The sequence below is a fragment of the Astyanax mexicanus genome, chromosome 10 (assembly GCF_023375975.1).
Source record: "Astyanax mexicanus isolate ESR-SI-001 chromosome 10, AstMex3_surface, whole genome shotgun sequence".
Taxonomy (NCBI): Eukaryota; Metazoa; Chordata; class Actinopteri; order Characiformes; family Acestrorhamphidae; genus Astyanax; species Astyanax mexicanus.
In genome coordinates, this window is record NC_064417.1 from 2949778 (window position 1) to 2973920 (window position 24143).

The following is a 24143-nucleotide window of genomic DNA, read 5'->3' on the forward strand; positions in this document are numbered from 1 at the left end:
TCTTGTTGAGGAAGGCGGGAGGCGTAAAACAGGACATTTCTGTGCCATGGAGCATAGATGTGTGTGTGTGTGTGCCTTTGAGTTAAGGTGAGGAATGGATGGCAGGAAATGATGTCATTGCAGTAGCACTACTTCACCTTCAAACCAGCTATTATGCTAATATCAGGGCTGTGGAGTGCTGTGGACGTCTCCAGCACTCCTAATGTAATCAGTAAGGACTAGAAACAGAAGAAAGAATTGATAAAACTTTTGGTAATTGGGAAACCGTGTATTTCTAATGCATTATAAGTCAAGCATAATACATAATAATGACAGTTATAATCTCTCACTCTCTAATAACTCACTATATGACTATCTCTGTACTAACAGACATATATAACATGATAGAAAGTACAAAAAATTGACGTTATTGTAGGGGTTTCCATAATGCCCTATAATATCTGCTCATAAGAACTACTTGCAGACCTACTAATGTGGCTTTATGAAGCCTGTGTTTATAAAGAGACATAAGTCCTATCCAGATAGGATTCGTTTCTCAGGGGTTTCTGGGGTAACTTTCTCTTTTATGGGCGTTTTTTACCCTCTGTGATTTTATTCCCATCCAGAACGATCATGTACGTGTTTTTCTCAGACATCCTCTGAAAAAAAAAATTACAGGTTGAATTATCTACTGTTTTTCTCTGAACTCTGTGGTCCTCCGGTAATTTTAGTCCCGTTTGGACGCACATCTCTGAGTTTCATCTCCCAGCGTTTAATAAAATAGCTATTTGTCCACTGCCACGCACCGTAAAGTAATTACACTTTGGGCGCACGTTTCCACGGAGATCCATGTAAAAACACAACAGTAAGTGGAAATGGAGGAGCTACTGAACGCAGTGATGTCATTTGACCGAGAAAAAAGCCTAAAAAAAACTCACTGGTCCTCCTGTTTTTTCAATTATTTTTTTCAATTCACTTTATTCCATCCTGATAGGGCTATACTTGAACTTAATAATGTTTTACGTATGTCGCTATAAGTATTTAGGGGATATTATAATCTTAAGCTTATGATGTCATTATATGTATATATTGTATTCTATGTCATATAATGCATTATAAATGAGGATGCCTAGGATGTGTTACCAAATAATTTAATATATTTTTTTGTAAGAAATATTCTCTCATTCTCTCAAGTTGTCATTTTAGTTAATAATTTAGTTTATATTTCATAGATTCTTTATACTGTTTGTGCTCCTTAAGTTTTGCAGCCATACTTCTTCTGAAATGCTGTGTGAATGACTAGCAGCTGATCATGCTGTTCAGACGACCTACTGCCCTCTGTCTGAACTCTAGAGTTCAGACTGGCCCCTTATGGCCGTTTTTTGCAAGTGGCCCTCACTGACACCATCACGTCCCTGATGCCAAGGTCAGAGCAAAGCAGTGACTGTCGTGGCCTGGAGTCAAGTGAAATCCTCTCAATTCACTGATGAGAAATTCTGTCTCGCATACAGAAGCTTAAACACCCCGCTGAAAAAGAAGCAGAAGCAGAAAAGCACGGTCTGTCACTGTCCCTGGAACTGAGTGTTAAGATGGCCAGTTCTTGTTAAATAAGAGACCACTTCAGTTTCTGAATCAGTTTCTCTGATTTTGCTATTTATAGGTTTATGTTTAAGTAAAATGAACATTGTTGTTTTATTCCATAAACTACGAAAAACATTTCTCCCAAATTTCAAATAAAAATATCGTCATTTAGAGCATTTATGTGCAGAAAATGAGAAATGGCTGAAATAACAAAAAAGATGCAAAGCTTTCAGACCTTTACACTTAATTACAGTTATTAATCACAGTTTTGTTTTTTCATCTTGGTATCATGTTCTCCTCCACCAGTCTTACACACTGCTTTTGGATAACGTTATGCTGCTTTACTCCTGGTCCAAAATTTTAAGCAGTTCAGTTTGGTGGTTTGATGGCTTGTGATCATCCATCTTCCTCTTGATTATATTTGAGGTTTTCAATTTGGTAAAATCAAAGGAACTCATCTTTTTTTAAGTGGTGTCTATATTGGCAGACAGTGTATTACTTACTGCCAAAGAAAGAAATATAACTATTGTTACTATGGACGATAGAAAATTAATTACAACAAGAAAACTAGGGGGTTATACACAAGTAACACACAAGTTAACAGGTGTGTGCAATCAGTAGCTGGGTGAGCGGGAACACCGTAGCGTCACATAATCTGTTTTGAGTCCGAAGCTTGTGTCTCTGGATAGATAAATACGTTAAATAAGTTATTCAGTATGTTAAATTAACTCTGGTCTGTGTAGAGAACCATGCTTTCTAGCTTTCTTTACCACTAGGTTTCATATATTATTAGCAGGGTAAGCATTTTTTATGATGCATTGTTTTAATACTGTGGCTCCCAGCTTGTGGGAAAAAAAAATAAATGTGAGCAATAGAGAACATCAACAAACAAAATGCATGCATCAGTATATTTTACTCTAGGCCTATAGGCTCAAAACTGCATGTTCTCTTTGTGTAAATTATAGGAATTGCTAGGAATCTAGTGATCGAAAGCAGTTTATACGCCAAATGCTGATGTATACATGTGTTTTGTATAGGAAGAAAAGCTGTGTTGTGAAGAGTTTTGCAGTTTTAGCATAAAAATAAATATGTGGAAGCAGGGTTTGAAGTGTTTGATGTAGGTGTGTGTGTGTGAGTGTGTGTGTGTGTGTATGTGTGCTCACTTTGATAAAATGCACCTTATTTCGGGATGACCTAGAAAAGCACAAACATGATGATACATCATAGGAACAGTTGGACTCTGTCAGTTCAGTCTTCTGTCTGACTGGGCATTGGTCTGGGGTTTGAGCCACTCCATCTGCCTCTCGTCATGTGTGACATGTGCTCGGTTGAATTAGGTAAGTGACATACAGTTCCGGTCAAAAGTTTAGACACACCTTGAATCCAGTGTTTTTTTTCCTTATTTTAAGGGTTTTTGCATTGTCAATAAAAAAAAAAAAATAGTAGTCAAACTATGAAGAAAACCCATGTTAAACAAACAAAGAATATGTTTAATGTTTTAGGTAGAGTCAACTGGAATTCAGGCTTTCAGTTAACAGCTGTGCTGAAATTTATTGCCCTCTATATGTTTTATGAGAGCATGAGAGCAGTTGTAAAGTTGTGAATAGTTAGAGTTACAGGTATACAGTGAGTAGCCCTATTTGAGTAATGTTTGAATCCATATGATGAGAACTATTAGCAAGAACTACTTAACTAAGTAAAGAAAAAAATAACAATTTAGGAGGAAAAAAAGGTCAGTCAATCCAAGAAGAAAAAGAAAATCAAGAACTTTGAATGTATTCTCGAATGCAGTCACAGCAAAGACCATCAAAAACATTTAAATGATGATGAAACCGGCTCTCCTCAGGACAGCTCCAGAAAAGGAAGAGCAAGAGTTTCCTCTGTTGTACAGCATACGTTAATTTACCAGTTACCAGCCTCAGAAAATGCAAGTTAACAGCCTAAATTAGTTAGTATTTTTTTTAAGTTACTACATGATTCCTTATGTGTTTCTTCATTGTCTGAATCACTTCCATACCTGTCAATTTTTAGATTTAAAAATAAGGGATATTTTCCTCTGTCCGCTTAAAGTCGTCCCACCAGCCCAACGAAGGTTCAGTATCCCTTACATTTTAAGACAGGTATTTTTAAGCAGCTATCAGACAAATCTCATCACAGTTTACATGATTAGCCTACCGTTACCTTTCTTTTAGAAAAATCGCTGTATATATCCAGATCTGTTTTAACATCAGCTGCTCCAACTAGCTGCCTGAACTCACAGCGACGAGGGGCTTCCCCACACTGACCCCCCTTTGCAAGCTGATTGGCTGTTTCTCCTGAAAGGCGGGACTTTCTCTTTGATCCGGCTCCATGATTGCTTAGGAGACACAGAGCGGTCAGTGCCCTGTCTCTATATCTTTTTATTTTAATATAATACGGGAAATTTACGGGAAAATACTAAAACGGGAGGACGGCGGGAAAGAGGAGTAAAATCCGGTAGTTTCCCGGCCAAAACGGGAGACTTGACAGGTATGCACTTCACTGTTACATGCACACAAATGATGTGTCCAAACTTTTGCCTGGTACTGTATTTCCCTCAGATGTAATTCTTTTAACAAAAGATTTATCATTTTAGGGTTAGACACAGTTCTGTCTTATTTGTGTCCTTGATGTTGGGATGTATTAAAATCATCTCCAGTTTTAGGCCGTAGACTTATGAATATTTTTTTTTTTCATAAGAGATTTTGAAGAGTTGTGATCAGAGAGTATTTTTTTTTAATTATTTTTCTAGGCTGGCTGCTGTGATATATTAAGCTTTAAACTGGTGCTTATACTGTACTACTGCTTATACTGAATAAAGAGGCCTGTCCTATTTCATTTAATCTGTAATAGAGCTTTAATCAGACCTCACATTTTGTTCTTAACCCAAATAAGAGCCTGACAGAACGTGAGCTGTGACGCGACCTGACCCACAATCACACGTTCTGAATCTAAATCTGATCCCTGTCAACCAGATACTGAACAAATCTCCATATTTCTGATGAGAGTGTCTATTAAGCTTGATGATGACAGCAGCACTAAATCATGAATACAGCTCTAAATTGGGAGTTCAATCTACTGATAGTTATAAATACTGTAGATCAACATTTTTAAAATATGTAGAAATTGGAACCACATCTGCAACAGCTGTGCAAAATTGTTAACTGTATATGTAGATGTATTAATGTGTTGTATATTCATGCTGCACATGAAACTGTTCATTTACCCCCATTATCTGCATTAGCCAATAAAAGAAAATAGATAGAAATAGAGGCAAATTAGGAAAAGCCTCCAAACTGACTTCAACCTGTACGTAAGGATTCACGGCCACGCCCACCTTGGCTTGCAACCACCATGGAGGGAGCATCACTGTGCCATTAGCCAATTAGAGGCAAGGCATTTGCATGGCGTGAATATTCTTGAGTAAGAGCGGAAATCCTGTTGTTCTTCCCCGCCCACTAATCCTTCACCAAACTAAAGCAGCCTGGAACAGGAGCACCAAAGCACTTTTTCACACGTTTTGCCTGAACCCGACCCACCCCATAAGCTGTAATAATGAGCCTGAGCCCGATTTAAACCCAACATTTTTTTAGGAAGTGGATTGTTCAAATTAAGCTTTTAAAAAAAAAACATTTAAGCTGTTTGAATGAGCGAAATCTGTTCAGAATGATGTTAATCAACATTGCAACACTGAAGAAGCATAGACCTATTACTGTATTCAAAAATACTAAATGTTTATTAAGAACAGCTACACACAGTGCTGCAAGTCAAGTGTGTAATGCAAATACTAAATTACCCCATCTCTTTATTGCAATTGCACAATTACCATTAGTAGATGCTGATCTATTTATCTATTTAACTATCAGTAGATAGAACTCACAATTTAGAGCTGTATTCATGATTTAGTGCTGCTGTCATCATCAATATTAGCTGGCTTAACAGACACTCTCATTAGGAATATGGAGATTTGTTTTGTTTGGTTGGTTGGTAGGGGTCTGATTTAGATTAGTTTATGGATCATCTGATTTTCCTTAAATTGGCTTCAGATTCAAAACTTGCAATTGCAATAAAAAATAGTGTAATTATGGTAGAATCATAAATACTGACCTTATCTGAGTGAAGTAGGAGTTGATTTTCATTACTTGTTCATCTGGGTTGTCAAACTATTAGTACTATTACTATAATTTTTTTTTATTTGGTCAACAAAAAGTCATCTACCAAAGCATTTGTACAAACACTTTAACCTCTGATTTTGTTGTATCAATGCTTCGTCAGGTGGGCTGGCAGCTAAAGAACCTGGTTAACGCGTTACGTGAGGATCCTAATGGTGTTATTCTCACCTTGAAGAAAAGACCACAGAACACTTTAACGTCCACCCCCGCCCTGCTGAAGAACGTGCGTTGGAAACCTCTCGCTCTCCAGGTAACGACCTTCTACTTCCTGAATGGTTCAATACCAATAGTGCAAGCTAATGCTATATTTTCTGGTTACCCAAGTTATAGTGTTACGCCTGAATGCATGCTCATTGTGAATGCTGAACGACTCATTCAAAAAATAAAGCTATATGTATGTGGGTTTTATAATCCAGCAGAGCCATAGAAAACACACAGTTGAAAAAAAAAAACATTCTGAATAGAAAACAGGGATTATTTGACTTTTACCAGCCAGACGAGTATGAGTTCTGATGGTGGAAACACAGTTTTATTGTAAGTAAATCCTCTTAGCTAGACATTAAACAGCTTGTTCTGACCTCATCCACTCCATGAAGCTGCGTGAGGGCGTTTTAGAGACATTAAGCATTTGATTATATGATGACATATATTTTATTCCTATATTTTATTTATTTATATATTACAATATTTTATTCAAGACAAATATAATTCATTAGCGATTCCTAATAAGTATTATTGAGGGTGTGTTTATAAGTTGGAAGCTTTCTTAATCATAATGCGTAATTCTGCAAGCTGGGACTGAGTTTCTTGGTATTGCTGTATATGAACACAATATAATATTAAGATCACAATTCATAATGCATAATAAACATGGCTTGGTGATGGTGATAGGTTTTGCATTTTTAGAAATATGTATAATCATGTTTATAATGCTTTAGGAATGCATTACTATCTGTTATGTTATGAGTATGTTTACAGAGTCTTATAGAGATGACATTCATAGACAGTACAACACATTTTATTTTCATTTTTGTTTTTTATCCATCAGTTTATGTAGAAGTTGTAGTATAATAGTAGTAAAGTGGTTATAGTAGTAGTAGTACTAGTAGTGTAGTAGCAATATAGTAGTAGCAGTAGTATACTAGTTTCAGCAGCATTAATGGTAGTAGTACAGTAGTAGTAGTAGTACTATAGTAGTAGCATATTAGTAGTATAGTAGCAGCAGCAGTAGTATAGTAGTATCGTAGTAGTACTAGCAGTATAGTAGTATTAGTAGTAAAATAGTAGTATTAGCAGCATTAGCAGTAGTAGTACAGACATAGTCATAGTATAGTAGTAGTGACATAGTAGTAGTAATAGCATTAGCAGTAGTAGTACAGGTGTAGTAGAAGTAGTAGTAGTAGTAGTAGTATCAGCAGTAGTACTAGTAGTGTAGTAGTAGTAGTATAGTATCACTAGTAATGTAGTTGTATTAATTGTAGTAGTATAGTAATAATATAGTAGTATAGTAGTGGTAGTAGTAGTATTAGTAGTAGTCTAGTGTCCCATGACTTTTGCCATTGCCCATAGACGCTATAGTTCATTGTTTGATTGCATGGACAGTTCTAGCCAGATGCTGCTGGTCATGATCATTACCATCCACTGTTTACATCACCCTCTATGACACTATGTACTGATTATTGAAGAACAGGGTGAAAGGATAATAATAATAATAATAATAATAATAATAATAATAATAATAATAATAATAATAATAAAGTATATAAAGAGAAACAGATACAGAAGCACAGTTTATAATCATAGAAGTACAGTATGTCCTATATATTCAGTGGAGCTGCTGTAATTAGATGGATAAATAATGCAGAAACATGGAGGTGGTGTTAATATTATGGCAGATCGCTGTGTAAAGGGTTAATATAGCAGGGCAGGATGGAGGCTGATGTTGAAAGGGCTATATGACTAGAAGCCCACAGCTCGGGGAGCCCTGGATTGCATGGCTGCTATTTTTAGAAGTGCTTTAGTCTAATTCATTTTCATGCAACATGCCTGCCTTGATGTCAGCGAGCTCCCTCTCTCGCTCGCCCCCTTGTCCTCTCTCTCTCTCTCTCTCTCTCTCTCTCTCTCTCTCTCTCTTATTCCATTTCTTCCACTAAAAATCCATGAGTGTATGGATTATTAAATGGCCTTTGTTCATGGCATATACAATTCAATCTGTGCCTCCTCTCACCAGAGAGGGTCTTTAGAGAGGTGAGGAGTTTGGTTTTGGGTGAGAGGGTTTCCTTCACGCTATACATGAACATTTTTCTGATCAGCTAAGCAGTTAGTGCAGTATTTTCCTGGAAAATCTTAGAGCACTTCATCCTTCCCTCTGCTGACACCTTTTATGGAGATGCAGATTTCATTTTCCAGCAGGACTTGGCACACTGCCCACACTGCTACAAAAGTACCAATGGGGCTTATATAATATAAAAAAAAATTGATACACTGATTTTTGGGTTTTCATTGGCTGATTTATATGGCTGATGTAAGCCATAATCATCAACTATAAAAAAATGCTTAAAATAGATCACTCTGTATGTAATATATATATATATATATATATATATATATATATATATATATATATATATATATATATATATATATATATATATATATATATATATATGACTATCACATTTTGAACTGAATTACTGATAACCAATCCAATATTAATGATATCCATTTTTTTTAAGATGCACTAGTATATGTTTTTTTTTTTTTTTTTTCTGATCAGCTAATCGGCTAGCTGATGCATTTCACTTCTTTGCATATTAATTCATTATTTAATTAATTAATTCAGTGTAAGTAACAGTGCACAATTACTCTATTTTTTGTAATAAAGTATATTTTAAAAAGTGTGTCATACAAAGACTATGGCACATTGTAAAATAAGAAAAGAAATATTAAAAACATCTTTATTTATGGTACATAATGGATTTCTCCAAGTCACCTCGCAACTTATACAGAGTGGGCGTTTCCGATCTATCCCCTGTGTTAACATTTCCTTATGAATTTACATACAGCTATCCCATAAATTTTGGCATTCCAGTACACTGCAACCCCGTTTATAACAGGGAAGACATCACCAGCAGTTACAAACTTGATTTTAGTATTTATTCCTTGAGTGTGTAGCTATAGGGCCATATTTCTCTAAACCTACTACACTGTATACTGTATTTAAAGTATATATGTATATAATGCTGTGGTTACAGATCTGCTTCTTGCAATCCACAGTTGGCTCTTTACTCAATATACTTCCAGTCTTTGAACAGTCATTTCCAAAAGCACTCAGGCTATTATACATTTTTAAAGAATTGCTCGCATGGAAGTGATAGGAGGCAGTGGACTGCTCTGCCCTAGTTCCTGTTAAGTTGTGCTGCATGTAGATCCTCTCTTCTGAAACACAGGGTGTTACACATTTTCCTTGTTTAGATTAAAGGGCAATTTAACACAGTGCAATAATACAATAAATGCCATCGCTGATTAGAAAACAAAATAAACTTTCTCGCAATTTGTCTAGGCCGATTATTTCACCCATTACGCCACTCCTCCGACACATGTGAAGTCAGACTCCACCTCTTTTTAAACTGCTGCTGATGCTGTAGCATTATCCAGTAGCATCACAGCGCTAACGCTCGGAGGAAAGCACAGCGACTCGGTTCTGATACATCAGCTCACAGACACAGCCTTGTGCTGATCCACATCACCCTAGGAGTGATGAGGAAGGAAAGAGCACCATCTACTGTACTGTACCCACCCAGAGAGAGAGCAAAACCAATTGTGCTCTCTCAGGGCTTCGGCAGCTGATGGCAAGCTGCATGACCGGGATTCGAACCAGCCCAGCGATCTCCTGATTATAGTGGCTGCGCTTTGCTGTTCCCTTAAATTGCTGAGATGTGCAAAAGTGTCACTCTGTTAAGATACGAACGTGCCAAAGTCAGAGCTCACCTGGCTCTTAAAGGAAGTGACAACTGGCACACTGATTGGTTTATTTCACATTACACCCAAAACACACCTATGATTAACTAATTAAGAGAATTATTAAATTAATTTTGCTCTTTTTGAGCTGTGCAATGCATATTTTTTGTGCCCTCACAATAACAAAGACATATTATCATGCGCTATCGATCACTAAAATAGTTAGTTTCTTTAATTTTGTAAGGTGTTATTTTTGTCAGTAAGAATTATTTGATGATTTGATGCTCCTAATGATTTTTTTGTCAAATTTAAAAGAAATGCACAATGTAATTATCTACATTTTTGATGTGCTAACCATCCATAGTATGAAAGAAATAGGTCAAAGCACATTTTTTAGTCTGATTTAGGTGACAGGATCCTATAGGTATCTGCTATCCACTGATTCCGGCTTTTTGAATCTACTGATCAGTGTTAATAGTCGTGACATAAATCACCCAGTCAGTGCACTCAAATCAAGGCCGCGTTATCCGGCAAAGTGCTCGTGTTTCATAGCAAAATATTGCTACATATCGCTACAAAAATGCATCACGCTAATGAGCTAGCGCCCTTTCATACTGTCTCCCCTCGCATGTTTTATTTCACATTTGGCTGAACGCAATTACAATAAGCGCATGGCTTGCTCGAGTGACCGCACGTCCTACAACCGTATCTGGCGCTCCACTTATTGTTTGATGCTTTGTTTTCCTGATGAATAATTACTTACTCTAAATGCTTGCTATTTTGAGGCTACATGCGCCGACGTTCATTATTTACAACGTGCTGCAGCTCCTCGTTGCAGAGAGGCTGTGCCTTCTAGACGGAACTCGTACCTCCAGTCAACCTTGAGCAATCTTCATTTTTTTTTCCATCTCATTGACTGTATTACAGCTACAATAATATAATAACAGCTGAATACAGCAGACAAGTTGCTAAAAAATCATGCTAAACCACATTAACCTTTCTAACAGTTGAACAGTATATAGGATAATACTTTAGGCTATATGGCTATCCTTGATTTGTAGTTTAGAAACACTAAAGGATGATGGGTAATGTAGTTTTGAGTCCCTCTACACTAAACTAACTAGTGGAGAACTGCTGTACATTGTGTAGATGGTCACTTAGTATACGGTGCTCACCATTTAGTATCTGTCGGACACCACTTAATATCTGGTTCTCACTGTGTAGAATTTAGTGCTCACAACTTCCAGTATCTGGTGCTCACTACATACTATCTAGTGCTCAACACTTAATATCTGGTGCTTATCTCTATTTGTATCTAAAATGCTTGGCATATAGACTATAGAAGCCCTTTATATACTATAGAATTTCTTTATAGACTATAGAATTTCTTTATAGACTATAGAAGCTCTTTATAGACTATAGAAGCTCCTTATAGACTATAGAATTTCTTTATAGACTATAGAAGCCCTTTATATACTATAGAATTTCTTTATAGACTATAGAATTTCTTTATAGACTATAGAATTTCTTTATAGACTATAGAAGCTCCTTATAGACTATAGAATTTCTTTATAGACTATAGAAGCTCTTTATATACTATAGAAGCCTTTTATAGACTATATAAGCTCTTTATAGACTATATAATTTCTTTATAGACTATAGAATTTCTTTATAGACTATAGAAGCTCCTTATAGACTATAGAATTTCTTTATAGACTATAGAAGCTCTTTATAGACTATAGAATTTCTTTATAGACTATAGAAGCTCTTTATAGACTATAGAATTTCTTTATAGACTATAGAATTTATTTATAAACTATAGAAGCTCTTTATAGACTATAGAAGTCCTTTATAAACTATAGAAGCTCTTTATAGACTATAGAAGCTCTTTATAGACTATAGAATTTCTTTATAGACTATAGAAGCTCTTTATAGACTATAGAATTTCTTTATAGACTATAGAATTTATTTATAATCTATAGAAGCTCTTTATAATCTATAGAAGCTCTTTATAGACTATAGAAGCCCTTTATAATCTATAGAAGCTCTTTATAATCTATAGAAGCTCTTTATAGACTATAGAAGTCCTTTATAAACTATATAAGCTCTTTATAATCTATAGAAGCTCTTTATAATCTATAGAAGCTCTTTTTAGACTATAGAAGCTCTTTATAGACTATAGAAGCCCTTTATAAACTATAGAAGCTCTTTATAATCTATAGAAGTCCTTTATAAACTATAGAAGCTCTTTATAAACTGTAGAAGCCCTTTTTAAAAGAATAGAACACTGATTATAAGCCTGAAATCACTATTGGCATCAGTTAAATGAGGTAACGTACTGTTTGTGATCCAGAACTAATCATCTAACATCAGTATCTGACCTCAATAATGCTCTTCTAGCTGATTGCAATCAAATCATTAGAGGGAACAAACTCCCTATTAATAATCATAAGTATAATAAAATGACCTTAAAACATGCAGATTTATAAAGTGAAGATTTTAAACGTAGAGTTTAAAAGGTCCTCTCTCTCTCTTTTTTTCTCTCTCTCTCTTTCTCTCTTTCTCAGCTGCACTGTGTAATCTTACTGTCAGGGCCCACCGCACCCCGTCAGAGCAATGCTGCTCATGAAGACAGCCAGCCAGTCTCCATAATTAGCAAATTACTATTTTCACTGAGCCAGAGTCATAATTCGGTAGAGTAGCGAGCACCATCCTCTACCCCACTCTCTTCCATTTAGAACCATCCCACTACTGAATTGGGTGCCTAAAAATAGTGCACATGTCCAGTACTGGTAAAGTATATAAACGCTTTATTATAAAAAAATAAAAAAAAACATGTCATACAGCTCTGTTAAAAAAATGAGACCACTTAAAAATGATGATTTTCTTTGATTTTACCAAATTGAAAATCTCTAGAATATAATAAAGTGAAAAATGGATGATCACAAGCCATCAAACCACCAAACTGAACTGCTTGAATTTCTGCACCAGGAGTAAAGCAGCATAAAGTTATCCAAAAGCAGTGTGTAAGACTGGTGGAGGAGGAGAACATGATGCCTGAACAAGATGAATCATCATCTTGAAGTTAATAGTCTCTATAAGTCTCTATAATATTCATGCATTTTCAGAAAATTCATTTTGCAATCTGTTTTCCCCTATCCTACCTATCCTACTTTTTTGTTCATTCTTGTCAGACGATTTATTGTGACTTAATTTCATGGGTAACTCAATACAGCACAAGTAAATTTCACTCTAGATTTCTCTTTTACTATGATATAAATGTTAAATTCTGTCTGGGTTTCCTTTTAGTAACTACTAGTACCATGCTGGTGCATCTTTACTTTCTTTTTCTTTCACCCCTGCATCTCTCAAATCTCTTGATTCACTGGAAAAACTGTTTACAAATGATTTTTTTTTTCTCTTAAGCAGTCAGATTTTCGCACTCTGCAGGAAGTGTGACTTTGCGAAACTGCACGAGACCTCGTGGGTTAATAGTAACACTCATTAGCAAGTCAGTACTACAGTGTGAATCATTTGAAAGACGTGGCGTTTCGTATGCAAATTCATCTCCAGTTTTAAACGTGCAATTTGGTTTGCAAAGAAAAACAATAAAAAGGATGAGCTCTCTCTGTTTAGCCGAGCTGTATTTTCACAATGAGCAGTAAAACAGCCTTTTAGCTCATCCAGATTAAGAGTAAGAGGCGTCGTCATGGGAACAGACATGCGGCGCTGTCATGTCATTACGAGTAAAACTGCTAAAAGGCGCAGAATTGAGCCGGCTGCCTTTTTTTATGTGTATAAAAACAGTGTTTATAGAGCAGCAGCGCAGGTGCGTTCTCTGCAGGAATAATAAAGAGAAGTGAACAAAAATAACTTTAATAAAAATGGCTGGGATGCTGCCTTATTATACAGCAAATGCAATTACTCCAAAAGAGATGACCTGCCTTCTTAAAAGGTGAACTGCAGCATCAAATATGAAGAATACTTACGGCTCCATTTGAAGCACCGATTGGCTTTTACACTCACATAAAGGAAGATAGAAGAGACGGTGAAATTCGCTCCGTGTGTTATCATTAGTTCTGCGGCATCCCAGAATGGTTCACTGATTGGGAAACACTGGGGGATGCTATCTCTACCTTGGTTACCGGCGAAGACCTTTCATGCATGTTACTCGGTTGCCAAGGACCGTGTGTAGTTGCTAAGGTGGTGGGAGATTCTCCTCACCTCCCATCGTCACACTGAAGAGAGGAATTCCAAGGTTAGCCATCATCACTTGGGGTTCATTTAGATGGAAAGGAAGATACCTCAATCCACCTTCCAAGACTGAGACAAGATACAAAGGCTGTTTTTACTTATTGAAGAATAAAAAGTAAATAAAAAAATAGCTACACCCTTATTACTTAATATATTAACCAAATGTAACACTGTTAATTGTAAATACAAGTGCTGCACGATATTGGAAATTTTTCACATTGCAAAATTCTTTTTTCAAAGATATATATCGCAGTATTAAACAACGCAGGGCCCACAGCGTCACCAGACCCGCCCTCCTCCACCCACATGCTGTCTCATGTCCTGACCAATAAAGAGCTTAGCACTGAAAACCCGAGGAAAAAAGCAAAACAACAGTAATCAGGCATTTAAGAGGTAAATAAGAGCGTTTGTTTTTCTGGGATTAAAAACATAAATTCAGCTGTAACTGGAAATGTCTGCACCACAAAACTGTACTGATCTGAGGTGCCCAGCCATGTGGATGGAGGCCATGCATGCGGTTACCTCGTGTTCATACCTAAAGTTTAACTCAAGCTGTAAAAACTAACCTGAAAACCTAAAAGAAAAATCCACCTGGGGGATGACGGCCCTGTATCTTTATTAGAATTGACTTGAGGAAAGGGGTCTATTTACGGCATTTTAGCAATATTTGTGTTTTGTGTTTTCGATTTACAGTTAGCTAAACACTTCATTTGACACCAACACTGCAAAAAAAGGAAAAATACAAAAATCTTAGAAAGTAAAATAATCTAATTTTAAGTCAATAATACTTTTTTTATGATTTTCTATTTTTTTTTGTCTTACTAAGCATTGTCTATGTGGAAGATTATTTTGCTTATTTTAGGAGTAATGATCTTAATCAGTCTTTCTTAGAATTTTTTACCTTATTTAAAGTCATTGGAAATCGAAATAAGCACACAAAGTAATCAGTTATTCTATGTTATTCTTATATATGTTCTTGTGTGCAAATTTAAGTAAAAAGAATCTGTGATTTTTAAGTCCTACTTGCTATTGCTTATTTCACAATTTTTTTTTAATAAAATTGATTTTAATCAAAAGTCTTTGCTTAATATAAGCATATATGTAACAATTTAAATATATGTTGCCTAGTTTTTGCCAATGTTTTTTTTGCAGTGCAAGTTTACTATTATCCCCCAAAAAATATCAATGTATCTAAATGTGTTTCTAGAGGCTTTGAATTTTTTTTTTTTTATTATTAATTTTTCCTTCAATAAGAACAGGCTAAATAAATGAATGATTAAATAATGATAGTATGGCTGTAGGCTTCACTGCACTGGGTTTTCTATTGATTAGGCGTGTTTGATTCAGGCATATTAAAGGTTTCTCTTTAAAAGTGTTTTTTTATAAATATGTAGAGATGTAGAGATACAGTACTGTGTCACCATGGTGGCAAGTTTTTTTTTTTTTTTTTTTAACATCTCTGAGTGTGCAGCTGGCCTTTATCTCAGCATGTCAGTGTGTAAGTGATGTTTTCCTGTTAGCACCACATGACGCACACAGCTATGACAAACTCCTCAGCATTGACAGCGTATAAAACTGGACTCATCCCTCCTGCTGCTTTCAGGTGGAGGCAGGTGAGGCCAATCATGTCGGTTCCTAATCGGCTTGTCGTGTAGTTGACAGAGGACTGCTCAGGTGTCTGAGTGATGCATGTCTCTGCTGCTGGAGCTGCTCAGCAAAAAAAAATCTCTCTCTGAGCTTCACAAGCCACTGAACAGAGAGAGTGCAAATCAATACGCACTGAATATCAGAGCATATCAGACTTTATTGGCCAAATATGTTTGTGAAAACAAGCAGTTTGTCTTTGGTTAGACAGCAGAAAAAGACAATAAATATTTCACACTTGGACTAACAAAGACTTTTTTATTTTATTTTTATTGCATTTACTTTTTTTTGAGCTGCTGCTGATGCTGTAGCATTGCTGAGTAGCATCACAGCGCTAACGCTCGGAGGAAAGCGCAGCGACTCGGTTCTGATACATCAGCTCACAGACGCAGCCTTGTGCTGATCCACATCACCCTAGGAGTGATGAGAGAAAAGAGCACCATCTACTGTGCTTGCACCCAGAGAGGGCAAGACTAATTGTGCTTTCTCAGGGCTCCAGCAGCTGATGGCAAGCTGCATGACTGGGATTCAGTCATAGTTCAATTTCTGTTGCTTAGATGCTTAAGTTCAAGAACTGTATCATTGTTATTGTTATATAATATGCCTTATGTGGCTTGAAACGTGCAAAAAGCATGTACTAATTCTCTTAATTAATCATGGGTGTGGTTATTTTGGGCGTGATGTAAAATAAACCAATCAGTGTGCCAGTTGTCATTCCCTTTAAGAATCAGGTGAGCTCTGACTTTGGCACGTTCATATCTTAACAGCGCAGCGTTTTTGAGCATCTCAGCAGAGACAGATACTGATCTGCACGTTTACACTGTGTCGATGCGCCAGCAGGTCATTTAAAGGAACAGCAATGTTATTTTATTCTTTATTCTGTTTATTTTTTAGTTAAAAGTCGGGTTTATGTGTGTATGTATTTAACGAGCGGGGGTGTATGAGGGCCCCACATGTCATGATTGGGAAACTGGCATAAAGAAATCAGTACCACTTTAAAATAAGACTACCATTATAAAGGGTTTATAAATGGCTTTATTTAGGTTTTAAATGCCTTAAAACTCATTAATAATCAGTTATAACACATATGGAGAAAAAACAACAATGACCTGTTGTTTGCCAAATAATGAACCCACAGCCATCTATATTGTTGCCCTTTCTGCGTATGTGTTATAACTGATTATTAATGATTTTAAGGCATTTACAACCTAATTAGTAACCATTAATGAACTAATTGTAAACCATTTATAAACCCTTTATAAAGGTAGTCTTACTTTAAAGTGGTACCAAGAAATCTGCTGATTGTAAGTCATGGTTGGACAGCTGAACTTATCAAATAAATCAGTTTTTTTTCCGATTCAGTCCTGCTGTGTGAATCATGAAAATCATAAAAAATAGGTTGTCTACAAAAATTAGTTGTTAACAAAATTAACACTGCTATAATTTAAAAAAAAAAATTTCAGACAAGTGGGACAAATAATGGCATGTCCGCACTCTCTATAGGAGGACATATGATAATTTCAGACTGCCTTAAATTTTGGACAGAAGTTTATAAGGGTAATCTCTTGCTTTCTTCTGGTAAAAAAACATTTGGAGAGCAAATATTAGAGCCTGTTCTTTACACCAGTCTGTCACTGGGGTTTACACATGCTGTAGTAAATGCTGTGTTAAACATGCTCTGCTCCACAGTGGTAATGGTTTTGTTTGAGTTATCTTTCTCATCATTTGTGGACCTAATGATTCACCTCTCTGCTCTTTTCTCTCTTCACCCCTTCTCTTCCCCTGCAGCCCATCCCCACCAGTCCTAACAGTGACTCCACCACCCCAACCAGCACCATGGGCATGTCTTCCAAGATAGATGGCTCTAATATGCAGGACGTATTCATCCTGTCCCCGGTTTCAGGTCTCTATGGAACGAGGTGAGTCATTCTGGGAAACGTGTTTAAAAAAGCCTCTCAGGGCAACAGAAGAGCCTGTAGTGTGGCATCTCTTGTTTATTGATTGATTTATTTATTTATTAATTGATTTATTTTTGTAGGTGCAAGTATTTGGTGACCTTGCATTCAACACAAAATCTAATAGATCCCTACGTATTTACATGGGTGTGTGCCATAATATCACCAGCATTTATGACACATCAAAGAAGCTTCATATCGTTTGTGTTCTTGCAACAACTACTAGTGCATCTCAAAAAAATATCATTTAAACACAATTGAAAAGTTACTTTTTTCAGTAATCCAGTTCAAAACGTGAAACTCATATTATTTAGAGGTATTACACACAAAAGGATCTATTTTAAGTATTTATTTATTTTATTGTTGATGGTTATGGCTTACAACCAATGAAATTTTTAATATTATATAAGACCAATTGGTACTTTTGGCAGTGTGGGCAGTGTGCCAAGTCCTGCTGGAAAATGAAAGCAAGCCCAAAGTCAGTGCAGTTTTGTTTTCCCCGGAAAACCCTACAGCACTTCACGCTTCCCTCTGCTGAAAACAACTTTTATGGAGATGAAGATTTCATTTTCCAGCAGGACTTGGAACACTGTCCACACTGTGAAAAAGTACCAATTGGTCTTATATCATATTCAAATTTTCTGAGACACTGATTTTTGGGTTTTCATTGGCTGTACGCCATAATCATCAACAATAAAATAAATAAACACTTAAAATAGATCACTCTGTGTCATCTATAATCTATAATATGGGTAACATATGAGCATATTACCCATCATGTCACTTCATTAACCCTTGTGTTAATGATACTAAAAAAATATTTTTTCTAACTCAAACTCATTGGCATTGGCTCATTTTTTGTGAAAAACATATATCAAAACACACACACACACACACACACATTTATATTACATACAGTATGTTTGGCCAAGGGCTAATAAACATTGCTTCTTTTGTAAATTTGAAACTAAACAAATTTTCTACTCATATCTTGAGTTTAATTCATTTTATTTTACATTTTATTAAAAAAAACTAATAAAAAAAAGAGTAGCTCTTTTTGAAAGAAATGTAACATAAGAAAGGTAAAGGGCAAATATTAACCATGTAAGCTGTTTATATTGCTTGCAATTTAGGTGGAGCAAGCATGTGTAAAGCATTTTAATGTAAAATTGCTTAATTTTGCTGAATTAAATACAAGTAACAAAGTAAACGAGTAACAAAAATATGAACACCACACAAGGGTTAAGGGGACTTGTGTAGATATCCTGTGAAATTAATATAAGTATAACAGGCTTTTTAATAAGTTACCATAACATGTATTGTGTAATATTTGGTATATGGCCTCACTGGGCAGCTTCAGATTCACCACTGATCTGATTTCCACCAAATTCTACTGTCTGTATTACTTGTTCCTTTCAGAGATGAGTTGGGCATCATGTCCTGTGATGACATCAGCAAGTACAGCATGAGCAAGTCCAGTTCCAAGTGCTCAGAATCCCTCAGCTACTATCTGGACCAGGAGAGCGGCAAGTATTACTCTCTGGTGGAGGGTGAAGGCATCCCGATCGGACCGGAGTACGACCGAGGCCGGTCCACAGGGGTACGTAGGAGAGACAAGACTCCCACTCACGGTAAGACTGTAAATATTGCAGTATTTTTTATATTTTACCCAAACCTTCACACTAAGCTACCATATACATCAAGCAAGATGCCTGCATGAGCCTCAGACTGTACTCATTCCACTTCAAACCAGCCTGCCCTCCAGCTCTGCTGAGTCTGAAGCGTATTTTAATAAAAAAACACCTAATAATGACTTAATGTATAATATATCAAGAAGGGAACGCCATCTGGACACAGTTTCCAAAAAAAAAAAAAAAGATTAAGGCTAGGCATATACTATATTTTCCTTTCAATAGAAAATATCAATTTAAATTGCCATGTAGTTTAAGACTAGACTTAATCCTTGCCTAGGAAAACTGCCCCTTTTTTTGGGTCAAAATTATTTTGGGTCCAAAAATTTTTCGAAGTTTTTTTTTGGGTCAATTTTTTTTCGAAGTTTTTTTTTTTTTTTGGGTCCCAAATTTTTTTGAAGTTTGTTTTGGGTCAAAAAATTTTTGGGTCCCAAAATTTTTCAAAGTTTTTTTTGGGTCAAAGTTTTTTCAGTCAGTTTCCCAGACAGAGATTAAGCCTAGGCATATACTATATTTTCCTTTCAATGGAAAATCTCAATTTACATTGCCATATAAATTAAGACTAGACTTACATTCTTGCCTAAGAAAACGGCACCTTAGTTTTAATATTATTTCAATCTGTAGAGAGAGTGTCCACTGTTTTACTCGCTCTACCATTTAAGTATCATCTTTGAGTAATGATATGTTTAGGAAATCCAGCCAGTCCAGTCAACTCAGTTGATTTAAATGAATCAGCAGTCCATATAAAGATTTTACTTACAAAATATTATATTGTTATATATTTTAGCTTCTTCAAAGTAGCACCCTTTTGCTTAGATGACAGCTTTGAACATGTTGGCATTTTCTTTATGCGGTAGAGTCACCTGGAATGGCTTTCATTTATATGTTTAGTATAGAGTGAATATCCCTATTTGAGTAATATTCTAATCCGTATTATAGCAAGAAATACTCAACTTAATAAAGAAAAACTTGAAAATAAGAAATAAAGTCTTTCAATCTGAAAAATGTCAAGAACTTTAAAAGTGTCCTTTTGTGCAGTCAAAGCAAAGATCATCAAAAATGTTATGATGATGAAACTGCCACTCATCAGAAGCACCCCAGAAAAGGAAGAGTGAGAGTGACCAGCCTCAGAAACCACAAGTTAACAGCTCCCCAGATAAGAGCACCTAAATACTTCTTCACTTTTAAGTTACTACATGATTTATTATGTGTTTAATAGTCTGAATTACTGAATTACAGTATTCAGTTGCAATGTAGGAAAAAGTAAAATTAATAATGTCAAATTCTCAAATGTCAATTCTCTCAATTGTGCTCTATTATCTCTATTATTCTCAATAAAAACATTGAAAACATGAAATTTGACAGGTCAGTACTTTGCAAAATTATTTTTTTTCCACTTGTTATTGACAAACTGCCAAATTTCACAGGACTGAAAAAGATAAATTCCCTTTAAAAGTTTATCTGCAGTCATTTTTGTTTAATTTTATTTAAAACAGCAGTTAAATTGAGTTGAAAATGTGAAAAGCAACCAACCAAAGCAATCAAATTTCAAGGTGATTTCATGTGTTGTTGACAATTGGCTGCACACCCAGCTCCTGACGTACGTATTAATCCATCTTGCGATAATGAGTTTGAAATGATGTTCATCCAGTCGGATAAGACTTCTTGTCCAGATGGTCAATTGTACAAAAGAGGGGATGATTGATTTGACAGTGGAATGAAGTCTGTCTCCTTTGCACTTCCTTCCCAGCCTGCATGCATCTACATTTATCTGCTGAGCACATTTTAATCCTGTAACCAGGAACGCATCTTACATTTACAGCACTGTTATTCACAGCAGATAAAGAGAACGCTGATCTCAGACCAGTAGCAGACCTACCCTATGGGACTTGATATGAACACAGGCCCAGATCTCCTCTACAACACATTTATAACACAGCTACACCAAACCTGACCGAGCTCAAGAAGCTCAGGGTTCACCTTCCTAACTTCTAACTCAGAAATACCCTGCACCCGAGAAGCATCATAAGAATAAAAAACATTATATATATTTTTTTCGGTTTATTTCTGCTCTCTACCAATCTCTGGCCATCAGTTCATGACTTCAAGCTCAGGCATACTTGGGTTCTGCAGCAGGACAATGACCCAAAGCACACAAACAAAAAGTTCACGTCTGAATGGCTTTAAAAACTAAATTACGGTTAAAGTCTGATTCAGATGCTGATTAAAATACCTAAAACAGACAAGGCTGAGTATTATCTGCAAAAATCAATAACAAAAAAAAAGACCCTGAGATCCTATAAAGCAGGCAAATAACAATTTCTGTGAGCCAGCATACTACAATACTACAGACAGGACACAGACAGACACTTTCAATGACCATGTTAAAACTTCAAAACCCCAAACCAGACATCACAAATGCTGGGCATACATACATACTTACACTTATACATACATACTTACACTTATACATACATACTTACACTTATACATACATACTTACATTTTTTAGCTTTATTTCTCCTCTCTACCAGAAAATCCTAAAAGCGAACGTCTGGCCATCAGTTCATGACTTTAAGCTCAGACATACTTGGGTTCTGCAGCAGGACAATGACCCAAAGCACACCAGCAAGTCCACCTCAGAGATAAAAGAAAATAATTTAAAAAAAAACTAAATGAAGGTTTAGAGCAGCCAGATCAAAGTCTGATACCCTTTTATATTTAATCAGGTTATCTTTGTCTGATATTAAAATCAGTTTGTTAAACTAAAAAAAGGACAGCTTGATAAAAACTGTAGGGGTTGCAAATATGTTTTCACAACAGTATAGATTCTCAAGTTTTAATAATGATCATTTGTTTAGAAATTCAATAATTTGTTTTGCGACTCAACTAAACTTGCAGCCGATTGTTGATGATTGTCGTGGGTGTATTTCGCTCAGTTTTAAATGGTGCGCACCATAGCTACGTGTACACTTCTGTGAATAAAGTGCTAAATAAAAGTAAAGATGTATAACAGTTTGGATGGCCATTTTTTAGACTCGTATAAACATCTTATATTTTCATATTAATCACAAATTAGTTTGAATAAATACAGTGCCATTCTGCTACTTTACATATGATTGACAGGTTTTCTTAAGACAAAAACCTTTTATAATGATAATGATAAATGATGATGATTACATTTATGGCATTAAGCTGATGCTCTTGTTCCTATTACCAATGTATGAGGTGGACCAATGTGGTGTTAGGAGTCTTGTTTTGAATTCAGGAAAATACTGATTTTAAAATGAAGATTAGGAAAGTGGCAATTTTGCGTTTGCTATTCGTTATATTTTGTATTAAATTAAAATTTAAATGTCAAAAATTAAACCTTTAAGAAAATGTAGAAAATTAACAAAAATACTGGCCTGTTAAGGGGTTTTAAAAAATCAAAATCAAAAAAGTTTTTTTAGGGCCTCATCCTGGAATGGTGGCAACTGGAAAGCCTTCAGGGTTCCAAGCAATTGCTGAAGTGTGGCGAACTCCGTCAGTCTGATTCAGCACGACCTGCACCCTCATGTGTCTCCTCTTCACTCAAACACTCCCACAACGTCTGTAACATTCCTCCCTCCGCTCACAGTCCCTGTCCTCCTGACGTGTCCCTTTTAACTTAGCTAACGTCTTCCCTCTCCTCGTTATGTCCCCCCTCTCCTCTGTCCCCTCACAACCAGCACACCAGCATCCCTGAGCACATTCCCCAACACCTCCACACCACACAGCTGACCTTCTCAATGGACTTCTTTCCAGGTGATCTGAGGCCTGTGTCCATGCCCCCGGAGTACAACTGGATGGCTGAAAGCAAGGAGCCCAATATGTACAAGAGGGGCAGCCGAGGTGGGTTCTCCAGTAGACAGCACCCACCTCTACTGCTCTGGTGGCTACAGACATCCCGTCGTACCCTGATTCTTCTTTTGCACACTCTCTTGCGCACACATTCATTCACATTCCGCTCCAATAAAACAATAAAACGAAGATAAATGAAGGTATTCGGTAGAAAACGAGATTCGGCTTGGAGATCCTTTAGTAACACATTGCTCTTTCTGTTTGAGTTGTCCATACTGCTTTGCCTCATCTGCTGTTGAGAGCATTGGATGAATGACTGTCCTCTTTTTCCTTTGTTTTTTTGGGTGGGGGAGAGTGGGGGTTGTTGGTGAAAACCTAAGTTTAAGATTAAGATTAAGGATTGGTTGTTTAAATTATGGCAGCATCAGTTGAAAAAATATACAGGCACATCTTAAGAAAATAGAATATCTTTTTAAAAAGTTACTTTACAGTGCTGGAAAAAAAGAAATTAGGAGAGCACTTCAGTTTCTGAATCAGTTTCTCTGATTTTGCTATTTTTAGTTACAAGTTTGAGTAAAATGAGCATTGTTGTTTTATTAGCAGAAAACAAGAAATGGCTGAAATAACAAAAAAAGATGCAAAGCTTTCAGATCTCAAATAATTAAAAAAAATCAATCAGTTTTTATGCATCTTGGCATCATGTTCTCCTCCACCAGTCTTACACACTGCTTTTGGATAACTTTATGCTGCTTTACTCCTGGTGCAAAAATCCAAGCAGTTCAGTTTGGTGGTTTGATGGCTTGTGATCATCTTCCTCTTGATTATATTCAAGAGGTTTTCAATTTGGTTAAATCAAAGAAACTCATCATTTTTAAGTGGTCTCATTCTTTTCAGAGCTGTACAGTATTATATAGATGTATTATTATTTTAGGAGTTTATTGTTGTATTGTTGATGATTATGTCTTAAAGCTAATATAAAAAAAAATCAGTGTCTTAGAAAATTAGAATATTGTGTAAGACCAATTGGTACCCTCTGTGTGGGTAGTGTGCCAATTCCTGCTGGAAAA

The 24143-nt window shown here is 36.0% G+C and overlaps 1 protein-coding gene across 3 annotated transcripts in view; it reads left to right on the forward strand.

Moving 5' to 3' along the window:
- Positions 1-24143, forward strand: part of LOC103038776 (connector enhancer of kinase suppressor of ras 2) — a 117905-nt gene that overhangs the window by 67203 nt on the left and 26559 nt on the right. For 2 of the 3 annotated variants that reach the window (XM_049484365.1, XM_049484367.1), the window contains exons 9-12: positions 5854-6000; positions 17397-17527; positions 18983-19194; positions 23041-23127. In XM_049484365.1, coding sequence (XP_049340322.1) covers positions 5854-6000; positions 17397-17527; positions 18983-19194; positions 23041-23127 — 577 coding nt within the window. The remainder of the gene's footprint in view (positions 1-5853; positions 6001-17396; positions 17528-18982; positions 19195-23040; positions 23128-24143) is intronic. The other variant, XM_049484366.1, reaches the window with a different exon arrangement.